The following is a 17,805-nucleotide window of genomic DNA, read 5'->3' as shown; positions in this document are numbered from 1 at the left end:
TTGTTGACTTTTATTAGAACATTTACTTAGAACATTAATTTATTGTGGTGTTATTGGGGTGCAATGTTGTACAGACAATGGATGGATACATTTAAATCCCTAATTTTTTAACAGTCTGCAGTAATGGAAAATGAGGTAAGATAAGAAAGGAGAAATTTGTCTTGGACATTACAGAGAACACAGACAACATGGCCACACATGTAGAATCAAACTGCAATTAACATACAGTATCACCCCCGAATCCTATTGCACAGTGCCCTTGACCCAGCTGTTGCATAGATGCTCTACCTAAAATAATTGCACTTGCACACACACACACACACACACACACACACACACACACACCACAGAAAGTGGTGGTAAGAATGAAGGTTAAAAGGGCTGATGATAAACCAGTGGACATGTATTTTTCTCTGGACACACGACAATGGCAATTACAATTTTTAAAATGTATTATCTAATTTCGATTTTTTGTGATTTAATAGTATTCAGTTGATTAAGTGCCATGATTTAACACCTTCCGCATCAATAGGTGGCGCTTTGTAACATCAACGCTGCTCGAAGAGCCAGTAAATACGAAGAAGAAGAGGAGCAAGCTTATTGGTTGTTTGGCTATTTCCGGTGACGCTCTTTTTTTTTTTTTTTTTTTTTTTTTTTTTGCTCGTTTCTGATTGGTTGCTCTCTCAACTGACCCGCCTACTAAACACACAGAAACATAACATGTTGGCACAGGGATCGTATTTTAAGTGTTGGCGGCTACAAAAACAACAGTGACGAATGTTTTTGTGTAGCTCCATGTGGTGTTTTTGTGCTGCTTTTGAGCGTTACGGCAACAACGGCAATTCATATATATCGTAAGGCGGGATAACGCTAGCTCTCAGTTAACTTGCTAACAAAGCTAAGCTTAACAGGTTAGCTAACATGCTAATGTGTAGTTCAACATGGAGTGAGTTTTGACTTTGCATCCAGCTGATAACAAAAGACTTCTGCCGAAAACACGTTTATTTGAAAAATGGATCAAACTAAAAAAGCGACTGAAGAAGCTGGTGGGTATAATAAATGGCTTTTATTATTAAGTAATTTATCATTACTTAAATTACACAAATTACTTAATAGTAGCTTTTCTTTGCAAGACGTGTTTGTTATTGTAATGATTGACTGTACTTTCTGTACCTGTGACATGATTACAGTGTGGACCAAGGAAGACCTCCAGAAGCTTCTGGCTGCAATCAAAAGCAACATCCCAGCACAGGACAGGATGACTGTATACACCAAAGTACTACAGACTTTAAACTGGAGTGAGGTGGCTTTCCCCCCTTTCTCTCCTGAAGACTGCAAAGAGAAGTGGAGACAGATTCTTCAGAGGGTGAATCACAATTTAACTTTTAGTTGATGAAACAGTTTCACCACTCAGTAGCTGTTCTGAGATTTCCAGTGATGTCACACAAGATGCTACAGCCGATGAGGTTGGCAGGTTGAAGAGGATGAGCTCTTAATGCCAGTGACTGTCCGTTTTATATTGGTCGAAACAGTTCATTTCAGCATCATCTGATTTAGGTTTCCTGACTAACTTGAACATTTTTTATACATTTTATACGTAAAATGTTAGACTAAATTCACCTTCGTTTATATAGCGCCTGTCATACACACATGCAAAGTACCTCAAGTGGCAACATTGAATTAACACAGACACAATTTAAAGGACAAAACAAACAGCTAGGGATTGACAGCTTATTAACCTGGCTGATTATCGGGGCTGATATATGGCATTTTGCCGATTATCTGTATCGGCATTTTATTTTAATAATCTCAGATCAAATTAATTAATAAAAAAGTGTGCATATTCCACTCAACCAACACCAGGAAAGGCAAGTATCAGCATAGGGGGAACTTTTATTTTTCAAAACCTCAGGGAGATATTTTTATTTATTCATTTTTTTATTAAAATGTTCAATTAACTTTATAAAAAAAAAAAGCTGGGAATTCACCGTATTTGTTGTTGAAAGTTTCAGTTTTGATTAAACATTTGCTAAACAATCAAAACAAAAATATTTTCATTGTTAATGTTCATGCATATCAGTTCAAAATATAGGTTTTCTGTCTCATTAAGTAATTATAATCGGTATCATATCAGCCCTGAAAAACCAATATCATTGGTTTATATAATAAAAATTGTGTAAAATGCTGTAAAAACCAATGATTAAAACTTTAAATTAGGACTGTAATGTTATCCCAAATGAAAAAAAAAACATAAAAAAAACAGATCTTTAATTTACTTTTTTTTTAAAAAATATACCAAAAATACCTGCGATAGAATGCAATATCAAAATATCAAAAACATATATAACAGATTTGAATTCTGAATTCAGAAGTGAATCGTTACTTTTAGGATTTCATTAACTGCTAAAGGGGAACCGTAATTGTAATTGTAAGGGAGCATGCTTGTTTGGTGCATACCCCAACAAAAATCAATATAGCAATATCTGTCAACGTAATTGCAATATGTATTTTAATTTTGCATAATGTGCAGCCCTTTATCTTGATAAAAGCTAATGTTTTTAACCCTTAAGGTATTTTTTACCCTCTTGCTCTTGGTCAGGGACACTTAAGTAGTGCAGAAGCTTGATTCTGGATCTCCAGATTAAGGGAAGACTTTCCTGCTCATACTTCCTCCGTGGTGTTTTTTTCTGTTCCTTTTCCTGTCATGCTAGTAACAGTACACACTGGTTTTCACTGGAAAGTTTGGCAGGTTTTTCCAATTAAAAAGTCACCAAATGTAAAAGATGTTCCTGCAGAATGAGGAACTGCAAAAATGTACAATGTATTAAAATATTCCTTGAAGATATTCTATCAGTTCTGTCAGTTGAATGTGATGTCCTTGTTCTTCAGATGCGTAAGGTTCGGAGCCTCACAGAACTCGTTGTTGAAGCTGAAGATTTAATTTCCTCTCCTGTCTCTGAGATTAAGGTAAGTACAGCATGTTGTAAATACTAAATTGTTCTGCAAGGTCATATATGAAATACCATGGATGTCACTGTCTCTGCTACTGCAGAATTCGTTAAGACAACATCACTCATCTGTTGAAACAATGCACACCCATTTGTGTTGCCGGTCAGTTGTGCAGTGTTATGTAGTCAGTGTATTGCTTGGTTAATTATGCATGTGCACTGAAAGTCCCATAACACCTTTTTACCCAGAGAATATGCTATGGGGCCTTTGCTAAGTCCTTTCATCATGCATCCTTTGCATTTTTACACAGAATCAAATGACGACAGCATCATTCTGTTCCAGTCAGTGATTTTAGACAGCATGCCAGCATCACTGAACCAAAGAGGTGTGAGTGCCATAATTGTAACACAACAGCGTCGGCCTCTAGTGTGACATAAAACATACACATTGGCAGCACTTTATAAACAATAGGAATGGCATAACATGGCAATAATGTTTATTTTGAATTATCTTTTGTTATATGGTGGCTGTTTTCATTCTCTACTCAGAGGGTAAGAAGCTCCTGGCAGTTATTTTTTCCAGATTTGCGGATATTTACAGCTGCAGTTCTTCCTCTTTGAGTTAGCTGCTAACTGTTAACAGATAATTTTTAAATGTCTTGCAGTGGATCGCAGGCATAACACATCGTCAAATGTCACCGCCATGCCACTCATGGCGCGGTCCTGATTGCTGTCCTGTTTATAAAGACACCATTTTAGGGCTGTTATTACCTCCTATCGCAGTACCTTGTATACAGAAGGGCAAGACGGCATAACAGCGTGATATCCCCGCCCTGAATGGGCAGTGTAAAGGGGCTTTTCATTCAGTGAGTTGACAGTGTGTAATTCTACCTGCAGACCCATCTGGATCGCCCGAAAAAACCCATCCGACCACATATCAACTTTTATGAGGAGAACCGTGCTGAGTTTCTTGAGAAGCACCCAGACCTTGGCCGCCGAAGTCTGTTCGAGCTCCTAACGAAGAAGTACAGGGAGCTCCCAGATGAAGAGAAGGTACAGTCAGTGAAAGGCTGAAACGGCACCTTTTTTCATTTAGCGTTGCCCAGAGAGTCAAATTTTAAAAGGTGAATTAACTGACATTTTCCAGGCACCGTATGTGGAGAAACACAAGCTTGCAATGGACAAATACAAAAAGAAGATGCTGGAGTTCAGGTTGTTGATTAACGCACATCCTGTTCCATATCGACTCATGATTTAGTCCAGGTTGCGCAGGTAAATTCAGTGTCAAACAAACTCTTTGTCTTTCAGCAAACAATACAAACTGCGATCCAAGGGAGAGGGGCATTCTGCAAACGCTCAATCAGTAAGTGACGGTCACATCTGCTACACCTAGACATAAACACTAGTGTACTGTTTGCATGGACAGCTGGGTTTATTGTTTTCCCCCAACTACCTATATATATATATATATATATATATAATTTTTATACGATTTAATATAGTTAATATGACAGTAGTTATTTGGAAGGGCAGATGTTTGATTGTAGTTATATAACACTTCTGGCAAGGTTCTCATTAAGTAATTGTCATCTTCAAATTGGTGTTTGACCTCTCTTTACTAAAGCATGTTGAAAGGCAAGATGGAGATGAAGATGAAGCTGCAAACAAACTGCCTCCCAGGCCTCCTTAGTAAGTGTCTCACACACACACACACACACACACATGCGCGCGCACACACACACACACACACACACACACACACACACCAGTGAGAGTATATATATATTGACGGGACTTTAATTTTGAAGCTTCATCTAAGTGAATGAAATAATTGTCGTTACTGTTGTGGATGAGGATGTCATTGGAGGCCCCAGTTCAGAAGGTGCAAAAAGCAACGTGCGTTCATAAAGGGTGTCTTTGGTATTTTTCAACCTGGACCCTATTTTCTCATACTTTTGTATCAAGTGAATAATCGAGACAATATTTTCTGTGGGGTCTGATGGAAAGAGGCTCTCTTCCTGCTCTCTCTGCTGGCACAAGCCAACAAACAACAGCAGACACTATGCCGTTAAATGGAACCAACAATCTCACGCCAAAAGCGAAACAGCTCAACTCTGTCATTAAACCCGTTGATAAACGATAATGTTAGCTGTGAGAGGCCAATAGTTATTCCTGCGTGTGTGTGTGATAAAATGAGATTTGACCCATTCTAAACAGTCATATTTAGCTAAAGTTACAGTGATTGGTCACATTTGCATGGTCTAGCAAAATTCATGTGGACTGGCTGAATTTTTGGTAATTGTTGCAATCATGAAACCCTTGAGGGACTGATTTGAAAGGTAACCTCATTCACGTCCTCATCCATTATAGGGCATGGCATTTCCAAAGATGCTCAATATTTCCTGCCATCATTAGACTTGAGGAAGAAGAAAATTTTAGAAGCTAAAGCGGATTTAGTCACGGCCTTATAAATGTAGCTTGATTACAGTTTTTTCACCTGTTATGTCTTAATTTTTCAGTAATGGACTAAATCATCTCAGGCTAATAATGATGCAACCAGGGAATAAACTGTCAGCTGAGCATGTGTGTGTATTTGTGTCTTTAGCAATGGCTATATTCTGTTCTGCAAAGAGCAAGGTACATCCATGCCATATTCCACAACAACTACCATCGTGCGTGTGTGGGCCCAACGTTGGTGGGATTTGACTGAGGAACAGAGGAAAGAGTACAACTCACGCTGCAAAATGGTATCAGCACACACAATCTGGTTCATAAAGACAGTATTGCGAAATATTGGCATTTTATGTTACAGAAAAAATATCACTTGAATCTGAAGTAAATACTTTGGTCTTTTCTTTCAGCTGCAGAATCAGTACTCAATCAAGCTGAATTCTCTAAGGGTGAGTAATTTACAAGATTACAGTTGCAACGTTTAGCTGATGATGTTAGTCTTTGTGTGACCATGTTGTTTATGTTCTACAGAATTCATTTCATGTTTCCTGCACATGCACAGATCTGGATGGTTTTCTTGATGTCACAATCTCAAAGATTTAAGTTCTGGTTGATTTTGCAGCACCTGTAGTTACTGGTGGTAAATGCAGTTTAACACTACAGGTCAAAGAGCTCTGGGGCAGCAAAATAAAATATTGTTATTTTAACATGGAAGTCGGGCAATGGTAGTAGCAGTAGTGCTTATCTCTCCAACCAAAACACTGCATTTCTTGTGACTACTTGATTATAAAAATCAACTTATGTTTTACCAGGGAAATGTTTTTACTGTTAAAGCTGCAGCAGTAGGAAATGTTTTCGGTTTGCTTTTGGAGTGACTTGATACAGCCTTTTTTCCACAGACGACACCCCCAGCACTGCAAATATATCAGTAATGTAAAACTTTCATCAGTGGGCTGTCACTTCCCATAAAGAAACGCTGTTTTCAACACTTGGTTGACTAGTGTGGTAACAATTTTCAGGAACTTTGATTTTATTGAACCTATTTGTTCGCTTCTCCAGCTACCAGTTGTTCATTTTCTGTGTAGTTAAGGAGTCTGTGTTTTTTTTACCTCATTTTTGCCTCATACAAAGAACAGATTTTACTCAGTGGATGTTTGTGATCTCTCTTCACTTAAAAAATACATATTTTACAAGTTTTACAAATAAATCTTGTCATTTACATGCAGGTCAGAAAAAAGCATCCAACATATCTTCCTGGCGAACCCAAGAGACCACCTCGGTGAGCATTACCGGAAAATATTTGTTGCTTTGAATTACCCAGAGTAAATGACAACTTGCAACAAATCAAATCCGTATTTGTCTACTTGCAGACAAACTCGTGACTGATTTTTTTTCTCTACTCACAGATCTGCTACTTCACTTTTCTGCAAAACTCAGATGGAACTTCTGAAGAATAAAATCCAAGACCGGAGGGAGCGCTTCGCAAAGAGTAACAAATTGTGGCACAACCTCTCCCTTCAGGAGAAGGAACGCTACAGAAAGAAAGCACTAGAAAGCAAGATAAAATATGCGATCGAGCTGAATAAATGGTTTACGGTAAAAAATAATTTTTTTTTAATTCAAGGCAGTTTTGTTTTAATCTTCAGACCAGAAGGTCCTAAAAATCATCCCCTTTTGTATTCCTCAGACGTTGCCAATAGCAGAGCAGATCACTTACCGGAATACCAAGCCCAGTGTAAGCACTTACACAAATTCAAGAACCCATTTGTTTCTTTAATTATAGGTTTCTCTAACTTTTATTTCTAATATTAATAATCTGTCTCTATTTGCAGAAACAACAATACCTCTTTGTCACCCAAATGGAAATTAATCAGTTAGGCAGAGAAGAAGCCTGTGATGCTGTGTACAGACCATCAGTAAGTTGACATGTTGATGCAACACATATGAAGTAAACAGTTCTTAACCACACCAATGCAAAGCTCTGATAGTACAGCTGTCTTTCGCCTGAATTCTACCTGTGACTTATTTTTGCTCTATCCTCTGCTGTGCATCATACAGATGTGAATTTGCAGATTTGATCATTTTTTCCTTGATATTTATGCTCCTACCTCAAGTAACTAGGCTATGTAGTTGCAGCAAATAGTTTCTTTTTTGTTGTTTTTAATGTGTTTATTGTTGTTATTTCCTACTTAGGGTTTCCCACACATTTATTTGTGGCAGGCTGCCACAATTAAAACATCTGTCACCAAAAATAAATTTTCTAGCGCTATTAAAATATATATATATACCGTGCAGTTATTTATTGCACCAGACTGTCGGAGTGCCGAGCATACTGTTATCACAGATGGAGCAGCAGAACACCAGGCAGTGAAAGTGAAACTGTGGTTTACTTATTTACTTACTTACTTACTTATTTTTTATTATTAGGGATGCACGATAATATCGGTAAGTCGTCGGTATCAGCAGATATGGGCTTTAAAATTAATCTGCAAAGATGCTTTTTACTTTTTTTGTACCTTACCTTGAAAAGCATTGTATTTCATGTCTCCATCTGCTGGTGGGCCATCACGAGAGCTGTATGCACAATATGGCGTTAATTCCACCACAGAAGAAACTTGATTATTAAAATTAGGTGGGGGAAAAAATATATCTATTAGTATCGGTTATCAGCCAAATGAGTTGTTACATATCAGCATACCATCAAAAAATCCAATACTCTGTATCTCTAACATTTAGATTTAATGAGGGTTTATTTTGAAAAATGACTGTATGTGCCATTCCACTCTCTGGCCAGCTTGATCTGTTTTGTGCGACTGCGTCAAAAATAGACAAGTATTTTTAGCAGAACAGAACAGAGAGCTGCTACTGGAACGTGCTGCAGCACTTCTGGTGAAATCACATGTATTGTTTTGAGAGGCCACAGTCGGCTCCTCGTCTCACCCCACAGCCACTTCTGGTGGAATTGGGATTATTGTAAAGTTTCAAGTAAATGTAATTCATTGGAAATTATTCTTTAGGTTTACTTATGACTCCTATATAATGTTAGTTGATGTATGCTAATTAGTACATACTCAATTAATGCTTCAAAATAAGGAACGTGGCAATAGTTTTAGGGTTACTGTGATTTATGTCCAGAATATCTAGATGCTGCACTCAGGTTTAAAAAGCTCAGTAAAAATATGTCCTTTGTTACACAGGATTCAGAAGATGAAGACATAGAGGACAGCAGCAGCAGTGATGAAGAGGAAATGGATTTTAACACTTCTGAGGTTAGAACTCTTAAAACTTCTTTTTTTTTGTAGTTTTTAATTATTTTTTTCAGTTCAGTTTGTTTGTTTTAACTATCAACTGTTGATCTACAGGTCGAGGAAGAAGACGATGACGATGTCGTCATGTTTGAGGTGTATTAGATTGTGACGCGAGAAGAACAACAGATCGCCACATTGAGTTCAGAGCTGGATTGTTCGACAGATGGCCTGCACACTGGATCACATTTGAAACGATGGACGATGTTTTGCTCTCAGATTGACTAATTTTATACTCCGTGTTCTCAAAGTTATGTCTTTACCACCTGTTTTTTTTATTTAATTTTTATTATTTTGTGGAAAAACAAAAAAATAGACTTTGTCAAGTATTGTTTTTTCACTGGTATAAACCCTTGCACATGTTGTTTGTAAATACCAGAGAGAAGAAATGGTTCCAATAAACATGATTCATCTGGATTGCCTTATGCTGTGCAGTTCAAATAACAAGGCACAAACCGAAGCAGACCACAGTTTAAAAAAAAAGGATGGTTTATAATGACAAAGCCAAACAAAAGGCCAATATAACCCCCAAATTATGCAGGGTAACATGCAGTCACGCTGGCCTGGATTCAGTGGTGGAATGTTACTAAGTACATTTACTCAAGTCCTTAAATATGAATTTGAGGTACTTGCACTTTCTGTGAGTATTTTCACGCTACTTTATAGTTTTTCTGTACTACATTTTAAAGGGAAATATTCTACTTTGTACTTCACTTTATCAGCTTTAGTTACTTTACAAATTAAGCTTTTTGCATTAAAAAATAAGTGGTTCTAAAACATGTTTTGTAATAAATTAACAGTTCAAACAAGCACAGTTGCAACAATTAGCTGATTAACTCTTTTAAACCTGGGGGGAAAAAAATCTTTAAAAAACAAAGTACAAGAAAACTCTGAAATTTTGTAAACAAAAAAGGGAAAAAGTAGGGAAATGACCTGGGAAAAGAGCTTAGAAATGATTTTTAAAACATTGAGACATAATTTTAATTTTGTCAGTGTGATAATTTCACAGTTTTTCTCAAGTTTTCCTTAATTTTTCCTTAGACATTTTACCTTGCTTAAAAAAATCTACTAATTTGTGAATCATTCATTACCAAGTTACTCATTGCCTCTTTCCCATGTTTCCAAAAGGTATCACACCATTGTGCTCATGATTCAAAAGTTTAAATACTTGTGAAATGCATCTGAAAGCAGTAAAAAAAACAAAGTGATGTCTCCAGGTTTCAAAGGGTTAACAAATCAGTTGATTAATGATAAACTAACTGCCAACTATTTAATGACTTTTGTTTATTTTTACAATTTTGAGATGTGGAGTGTTTCAGCTTTTTTGTGTTTTTTCCCTTCTTTCCTTTTTAATAATATGAGGTGTTTATATATGTGTGTGTGTGTGTGTGTGTAGCCTATTTTCTTTACAACATTTTGAGCTGGGGTGGTCTTTACCTTTAACCTTTTTTTCATAATTTTATTTTTTCATCATTTTTGAGTTGTTTTTTCGGGTTTTTTTTTTTTTTTTATTTATTTATTAATTTTATCTATTTAATGATTTGGGGCTGGGCTGTTTTTTTAATTTTGAAATGTTTTGGGGGGTTTTTATAATATTTTTCTACATTGTATAATTTTACGTTTAATAATTTAAGTACATTTTCCTGATTTTGCATACTTTTAATTACTTAAGAACCATATCCAGCGCGCGGAATATTGTTTGTAACAGTATTTTCACAGGGTGGCATTTGTACTTTTACTGAAGTGCGGGATGTAAATACTCTTTCCACTATTGCCTGCATGACAAACACGCTCTCAGTGAAGTAGATGGGAAAAGCTCCGGCAGTGCTGCAAAGGAAGCGCTCGGTGGAAACTCGTGTAGCGATCGATTGCTACTGTCTGATCCCTGTGATGTAAAGATGGATGCCTGCCGAAATAGGTAAATAAACACAATTAGTGAATTTGCGTGGCTGTGATTGCGGTATTCCTCGTGGATAGGGTTTATATGCGGATAAAAGCGTGATTTTGGATCATTCGGGGTTTGTGCGGGGAGCTGAGAGGCGAAAACAGCCGCAGTGCAGCAGCGGGTCCGGGCACAAGCCTCGCTGTGGTCAAATGTAATTCTTCAACAGCAAAAACATGCAAACAGCTACAAATGTGTGACATTGTTTCTGTTTACTCAGTCGAGTCTGGTACATTTTTGGACACGTTTAGCTCGTAGCTGCTGCTGGTGGGGGAGGATACCGCCTCTCTTGTAACGTTAACCTCTTGGCATGTTCAATTCCTCCTGCCTATTCATAGCCACGCTCTTTGTTTTCCTCAGCAAGCTTTTGGCTAAGCTACCTTCATTAGACAGTAACTACTGGGGCCAGCAGGGTGTTTAAAAACTGAGCTAACGTCATGTTTCTCCGCAGTGCTACAGTTATTGTGTCTTGTGTTATTCGCAGGTTATAAACGTGGGAAGTGAAGTCCCTGGCAGTGTTCAACGTGCAGTTGTGAGTAGCTGCATCACATCTGAGGCGTCAATTGTTGCCCATGCACTGATTTAAATGAACTCTAATGCCACTGTGTTGCTAATTGTGTGTTTGCCTCCTGCTGCAGCCCTGTTTTGGCCAATGCTTGCTGCGCTACAGCATGACCACAGCAGTGTCGGCTCATCTGGTAGTTCTGGCAAATGAAAATGGAGGAGGTTTCAATGTCCAGCCTGGACAACAGCAAGCTGGAGGTACAGTGGAGCAGGGACACTGTGATGGTGCTTCAAGCAGCTTTGGAGGTGCACATCTGCAGACACACAGACAGACAGTGGGCTGACTTGTGTCTCTGTTTCTCAGGGCCTAGCTCAGGACATCCTGTCTGACCTGGTGGAGGATGCATGCCTGGGTCTTTGCTTTGAGGTCCATCGGGCCGTCAAGCAGGGCTATTTTTTCCTGGATGACACGGACCAAGAAAGCATGAGGGACTTTGGTGAGCACAGAATCTCCCTAGTGAGATTAAGGTGACATAAACAATGGTAGTGGAGTAAATTCACAGTTTTCTGTGCATATTAAAGGTCCAGTGTTTAGGATTTAGGGTCAGATCTCATGGCAGGTATTGTATGTAATAATCATAATAAGTTTTCATTAGTTTGTAATTATCTGAAAATACGAATCAATGTTTTTGCGTTATCTTAAAATGAGCTGTTTATAAAAAACATATGAAGAGTCTGCCATGTTCTACATCATAGAAACAAAAGAATCGTGACCGGCATTATGTTTAATACAACAGCATCTGGCTCTGATGTGATATACAACTTTTGTGTCAGCAGCTATTTCTAAACAATAAAAATGCTATAATAGGGCAATAAAAATAATTTACCATCCCTGATACGTGGCAGCTGATCGTGTCCTCTGCTCAAAGGGTAAGAAGCTCCTAAATAACATCAGTGGCTGCTGTTCTTCTTTGAGTTCGCTGCTAACAGCTCTCAGTTGCTTTTAAAATCTCTCGCAGTGGGTCATTAACACATCATCAAAACGTTACACCCTGTCCATAATCTTGCCCCGCAGGCTGTCCCTTTTACATAGACCCAATTTTGGCATTGTTACTGGGTTCGCACCATTTTCACACCAACGTAGGCTGAGTCTGCACACCATTTGATGGGTATCATAGCCGGCAGATACGCCACATCCACTGCTAAATTTGAGAGATGAGAGCACGAAATCACGACCGCGTCCAATACAAACACAAACAAGTCGAGAGATTGAGAAAACAGCAAACTCTTGAATGTTGTTCAGGCTTAAATAAAATCATTTTGTGAACATTACTGTCCTTGCAGGCATCTGATTTGTCAACTAGGAAAGCTACTGTGGCTTTTGTCCTGTCAAACGACATTGTTGTTTGTTTTGTCAGCTGAGTTATGTAGTCTCTGCCGTTGGCCGACAAATGGCACTCCATCTAAACAGCTCTAAACAGTTTTGAGTTGAGCGGTGCACCAGTGCACTAAAATGGAGCGCACCAACCAGCTCAGGTGCCAGCTCAAAGGCGAGACAACCCTTTCTGTGATTGCCACTGCCTTGAGTGTGAAAGGGACTAAAGACTGGCCAATCACATTTCATATTTTCACATTATCATGTCGGCAGTCGCTCACTCGGCACACAGGGGAAGTGTCAGTTCTGTATCGTCACCACTAGATGCCACTAAATCTTTCACACTGGACCTTTAATGTAACGATAACAGACAGAAACAATACATTTAGGCAATAAAATCTCTGTAAACCAACAGTAAGTTTGTGTATTTTAAGTTCTATGCAACTATATCTTAAAGCGGAGCCATTTATTGCTTGCTTTAAATTTCCAGAAATTGTGGACCAGCCGGGATTGGATGTGTTCGGCCAGGTGTACAACCAGTGGAAAAACAAAGAGTGTGTGTGTCCCAACTGCAGCCGAAGCATCGCTGCCTCACGCTTTGCCCCACATCTGGAGAAATGCCTGGGAATGGGACGCAACAGCAGCCGCATTGCCAACCGCAGGTATGAGAGTCAACTCAGATCAAAATCAAATCAAGTATATATGGCACATTTAAAAACAAAAAGAGATGACCAAAGTGCTATAAAAACTTTAGTCAAAAGTTGCACACATCTCTTGTCAAAAACCAATATAAACTCATGCAGAACGTTTGTTTACTGAGACATCTCCTCTTTTGTCTTGTAGGCTCAGTAAAATGCAGCCTCCTGTGAGCATAAAATTAAGATTTTTTCTGTGCACAAGTGCCATTTTCGTGTTGTTGAGATGTGATCCCACTTTGTAGTGACTGTATATTCAGTGGGGATATAATGCTCCCTTTCTGTATTCCTCATAATAGAACGATGCAAACTTTTCTAAAAGTGTTTCAATTCGGACTGTATTTGTTTTATAATCAGACTGTTGGTTGCAGTGAGTAATGCTGAGTCATTGTGTGTGTCATGCTTTATTCTCTCCTCTTTAACAGAATAGTCACCGGTAACAACACCAACAACAAGTCCGAGAGCGACCAAGAGGATAATGACGACGTCAATGATAATGACTGGTCTTATGGGGCAGAAAAGAAAGGTGACATACTGGTGCTTCTTTTTACCTCTATTTTTAGTAGTGCTGAATGCTGATTGCCAATATAATACTCCAATGACGTAGTTAAACGTGTATGAAATGACTCACGATTTTAAAATTCTAAAATATTATGTCTTTCTCTTACAGCCAAGAAAAGGAAATCTGACAAGGTGCTTTTATTTTACTCCTAACAATTAATATAACAATGTTGTCGAGCATTGCACTGTTTTATTATCCTTACCATCTATTAATTTGTATAAACACACAGTAAGTATTTCCTCATTATTCCTAATTTGTCAACTCAAAGTTGTTATTCTTTTTCCACCTCAGAATCCAAACTCACCCAGAAGATCCAAATCATTCAAGCATAAGAGCAGTAAGTGGAAATTAATTCCTGAAATTCTTCTTGATGTCTGCAGATTTTACTTTGTTTATTTATGTAATCTAATACTAATTTTCAATTTTAAGGAAATCAATCACTTTGTCTGCTATTTTTAGATAAATTTTGCCAAATGCAGCCTTATAGTTGATTTAATTGATTTGAGAGTGAAGAAGTGAACCCCTTTTTTTTTCATAAAATCATGCCTTAATGAGGGCTTGGTTCGTTTCTGTCAGTATTGTTTGAAATCTGTCTCTTGGCTATGTCTCTAACATGTCTCACATTGGAGTTATGAAATTAAATAAATGCATATTTAAAGGGACAGCCCACCCAAAAATTAAAAATACACAAATCTTTTTCCTGTTACCTATAGTGCTGTTTTAAATCTACATTGTGTTGGTGTGAGTTGAGTGTGAGAGATATCGACCGTAGAGATGTCTGTCTTCTCTCCACTACAATGGAACGAGATGGTGCTGGGCTTGTGGCATTAAAAGCACCAAAAAAATACAATTGAAAAACTCAACAGCGATGTCTCTTTCCACAAATCATGACCTGGTTACTGAAGATAGTCCACAGACCTTGTTATGAGAAGTTTCATGTAGGGACTATTTCTTTATACCCTACTTTCACCTGCAAACCGTATCACCTGGTGGAAGGAGGTGTGCAGCAACACTGAGCAAGCTAATGTTACAACTCAGCAGAGGGGAAGGATATCAGTGTTCATATCTCGCGCTGTCAGGACTACGAGCTGCTCATCAGTGAGTAGATGCACACTTCCTTCTGTGCAGTGATACTGTTGGTGGGTGTATTTCAGTCAAGAGAAAATAGTTCCAGTGTGAAAATGCTCACAACAAGTTCTGTGGATTATTTTGAGTAACCAGGTCATGATTGCTTGAAAAAGACTTGCTTTGGGGTTTTTTTTTGTTTTTATTGTTGATGCTTTTAATTTAGTTCCAATATATTTGAGGGAAGGCAGACATCTCTACAGCTAATACCTCCAACACCAGACAACTCACACCAAAACAGAAGGAGGTGATAAGTAGCACTACAATTAAGAGGGAAAATTTGTACCATATTTTGGATTTTTGGTTGAACTGTCCCTTTAAATTTCTGTTATTATCTGGTATAAGTGAACAGCCTGCTGTTTATTCCTGCAGGCATGATGGGTCCTAGACGTCGCATGGACAACCAGGAGAGCCCTCGCATGCTGATGAAAGATGAGGCATTCCCTCAATAACGCACTCTGCCACAAACACACATTCTCTTACCATCGTGTGTGCACATACACACAGACACGTGCACACACATGGGAAGACCAATAACACTTCACCTTTGGTTCTTTATGTTGTAAAATCAATGGACGTCAATGTTATAGGTGACATTCATGGCGTTTGCTGCTCTGCAGAAGCAGTCCAGACCTCCCACTGTATACTTGACAGATTTTTTTTCACAAAATCATCGTACAAACATTTGATTTTTCTTTTGTTTTCGTTAATTTTGTATCCGACGTTTTTTGCTGGAGTCCAAAATAATGAAGATCACTGAATACGATTTCACTGCACAGGTAGATTCTGGTGTCCTTCATTCAGCAGCCGAGCAGAGGCAGCTGTGTGAGGAGAGAACACGTGCACATACAGTATGTTGTTGTTTTTGTTTGTTTTTTAAATACAGAAATGATTAGGCATTAGGTGTACTTCTATTTCTTCACCTTTTAAAATCTTGTTCTTTGAAAAAATAATGTCAAAGACAATCATTACTAATGGTTTGTCTTTTATTTTCACATTCACCGTCAGGCTCATAGTTGAATCACAATACAGTGTTTGAGAGAGAAGCACCTCTCAGTTTGTCATTCACCTGTGGAGATTTGTTTTAAACATGTTCAGTAAATGAACCCCTAATTGTACAAGCAGGTATTTGCTGCAGAAAGCAGGTTTGTTTCATTTTTGGTGGATAGGTCGGCTTGTTTTCTAGCGTTCAAAACTGTCTTTGTATCATGTGTTTACATTGTAAAGGGTTACATATATCTTTGGTGTGATGTGATAGTGTAAATATTCCAATAGTTGAATTGCTGCTATCATGGCTCAGTTTATTTCATCTGTCTAGCATAATAAATGATTTGTTACCTGTCGTTACGTCTCGCGTTTACTTGGAACAGAGTGTGATTTTGGCAGCAGCCCTGCTCAAGTAATCACAATTAAAGACTGAATGACCAACAGGGGATGCTGTTGATCAAATATAAAGGTCTAGAGATGTTTCAGTCTTATTTATTTATTTATATATTTGTGTGACATTGTAAATCTTAATCTTAGGAAATTGATATGTAGTAAACACAGATGCTCGCACAGTTTTTATTAAAGGTAAATTCTGCGTTGATTTCCCAGACCTGAAAACTGCCAGTTACTTATGCTGCCTTCAGGTGCTCCTCGTGAACTCACAACATCTGAGCTCTGATACATTTGGGTGTCAGGTTCCTTAACGCAGGTGTTTTGTGGACCTTAAGGCATGCAGAAAACATTGCCTCTAAGATATATTATATGTATGGAAGCCCTGAAAGGCAAGGTTTAAAAACATAAAGATATTGTCTGTGTAGGAAATAACACATTGAAGGAAATCATGGCCCAGATTTTCTTTTTACTTTGCCTTTCAGGACTTCCATTCACATGACTCAGGCAGTATTGTCTAAAGATTTTGAGATATTTTTTTATAAATTTGATGACAACAATGCATCCGTGAACAGCTGTCTCCTGTGGTCGAAGGGGTCAACAGTCCAATATTTCTACAAAACAAAACAAAACAAAACAAAACAAAACAAAGATTAATGGGTTGTCCAAAATATGAATATGCAGTCCTGTATCATATTTTTTTTTTATTTTTACACATATCACAAGCATATTATACCCTATACTTCCACGGAACTACATTTCAGAGAGAAATAATTTAGCCTACTTTTACTCCACTACATTTATCCAACAGCTGTTACATATTAATGAACATCAGTATAAAATACAAAAATCAATATGCCAGAGTCAGCAGGACTGCTAATTTACATCTGTAGTCCCTTTGCAGAAAACACATAATAGAAAGAGAGAAAACCAAAACCAAAAAAATAAAAATAAAAATAAAAGGGAATATTTAAAGTTATGATACAAAAATATATTTATGTATTATTTTAACACCATTGTCGTGTTGTTGTTTTTTACTTTTGTTTTTGCCTCATTTTCAGGAAATTTTCCTTTAACTTTTACTATTTTTTTGCTATTTTTTGGGGTCATATCTTGCAAAGTTGTTCATTGCCTTCATTCATCATTGCCTCATGTTCAAAAAGAAATGCCTTCTTCTCAGAAGAAACCAGGCCAAATAGCTTTGAAACTGGGATCTACATCAATTTTCTTGTGCTGCATTCAGCCACCTTTTACAAGCATTTAAACTTTTGAAACCTGATCAAACTGATTCATTTCACACACAAAAAAACACATGGAAAAAAAGAAATGTGCATCTTTGCAAGAAATTCCCTAAAAAGTAGCAAGAAATAAGTAAAAGTTAGAAGGAAAATTTTCTGAAAGTGAATGAGAAAAAAATATTAGAAATGTATCTTTAAAAAAAACAACCAAACACCATGGACAAATGTAGACATGACAGTTGCACTCATATGTATTATAAATATATATATATGCAAAGTTATG

The 17,805-nt window shown here is 37.6% G+C and overlaps 2 protein-coding genes across 3 annotated transcripts; both read left to right on the top strand.

Annotated features, from left to right (window-relative positions):
• Positions 1–693: 693 nt before the first annotated feature.
• Positions 694–9,121, top strand: LOC121959059 (nucleolar transcription factor 1-like). The gene is made up of 15 exons (XM_042508241.1): positions 694–1,046; positions 1,191–1,366; positions 2,890–2,967; positions 3,846–4,001; positions 4,096–4,160; positions 4,257–4,311; positions 4,573–4,637; positions 5,554–5,695; positions 5,810–5,848; positions 6,626–6,678; positions 6,806–6,995; positions 7,087–7,134; positions 7,232–7,315; positions 8,597–8,668; positions 8,762–9,121. Exons 1-15 carry the CDS (start codon positions 1,013–1,015, stop codon positions 8,807–8,809), a joined length of 1,305 nt encoding a protein of 434 aa, XP_042364175.1. The 5' UTR covers positions 694–1,012; the 3' UTR covers positions 8,810–9,121.
• Positions 9,122–10,531: 1,410 nt separating this feature from the next.
• Positions 10,532–16,250, top strand: atxn7l3b (ataxin 7 like 3b). Of its 2 annotated transcripts, none has more exons than XM_042508135.1 (9): positions 10,532–10,622; positions 11,131–11,178; positions 11,285–11,408; positions 11,515–11,647; positions 13,016–13,187; positions 13,646–13,746; positions 13,891–13,913; positions 14,074–14,119; positions 15,280–16,250. In XM_042508135.1, the coding sequence occupies exons 3-9, from the start codon at positions 11,358–11,360 to the stop codon at positions 15,357–15,359; spliced, it is 606 nt and encodes a 201-aa protein (XP_042364069.1). In that variant the 5' UTR covers positions 10,532–10,622; positions 11,131–11,178; positions 11,285–11,357; the 3' UTR covers positions 15,360–16,250. The 2 variants fall into 2 exon arrangements, with proteins under 2 accessions (XP_042364069.1, XP_042364070.1); XM_042508136.1 differs by lacking the exon at positions 10,532–10,622 and adding an exon at positions 10,715–10,800.
• Positions 16,251–17,805: the final 1,555 nt, after the last annotated feature.

The sequence above is a fragment of the Plectropomus leopardus genome, chromosome 19 (genome assembly GCF_008729295.1).
Source record: "Plectropomus leopardus isolate mb chromosome 19, YSFRI_Pleo_2.0, whole genome shotgun sequence".
Taxonomy (NCBI): domain Eukaryota; kingdom Metazoa; phylum Chordata; class Actinopteri; order Perciformes; family Serranidae; genus Plectropomus; species Plectropomus leopardus.
The sequence above is the reverse complement of the archived record's forward strand: the minus strand, read 5'-3'. Positions and strand labels throughout refer to the sequence as shown.

Excerpts from the sequence above, each read along its gene's own strand:
- atxn7l3b (XM_042508135.1), top strand. The coding sequence starts at position 11,358 with ATGAAAATGGAGGAGGTTTCAATGTCCAGCCTGGACAACAGCAAGCTG. Across the intron at positions 13,747-13,890 it reads TTATGGGGCAGAAAAGAAAG|CCAAGAAAAGGAAATCTGAC; the intron begins GTGACATACTGG and ends TTTCTCTTACAG. Across the intron at positions 14,120-15,279 it reads ATCATTCAAGCATAAGAGCA|GCATGATGGGTCCTAGACGT; the intron begins GTAAGTGGAAAT and ends TTATTCCTGCAG.
- LOC121959059 (XM_042508241.1), top strand. The coding sequence starts at position 1,013 with ATGGATCAAACTAAAAAAGCGACTGAAGAAGCTG. Across the intron at positions 1,367-2,889 it reads GGAGACAGATTCTTCAGAGG|ATGCGTAAGGTTCGGAGCCT; the intron begins GTGAATCACAAT and ends CTTGTTCTTCAG. Across the intron at positions 8,669-8,761 it reads TGGATTTTAACACTTCTGAG|GTCGAGGAAGAAGACGATGA; the intron begins GTTAGAACTCTT and ends GTTGATCTACAG.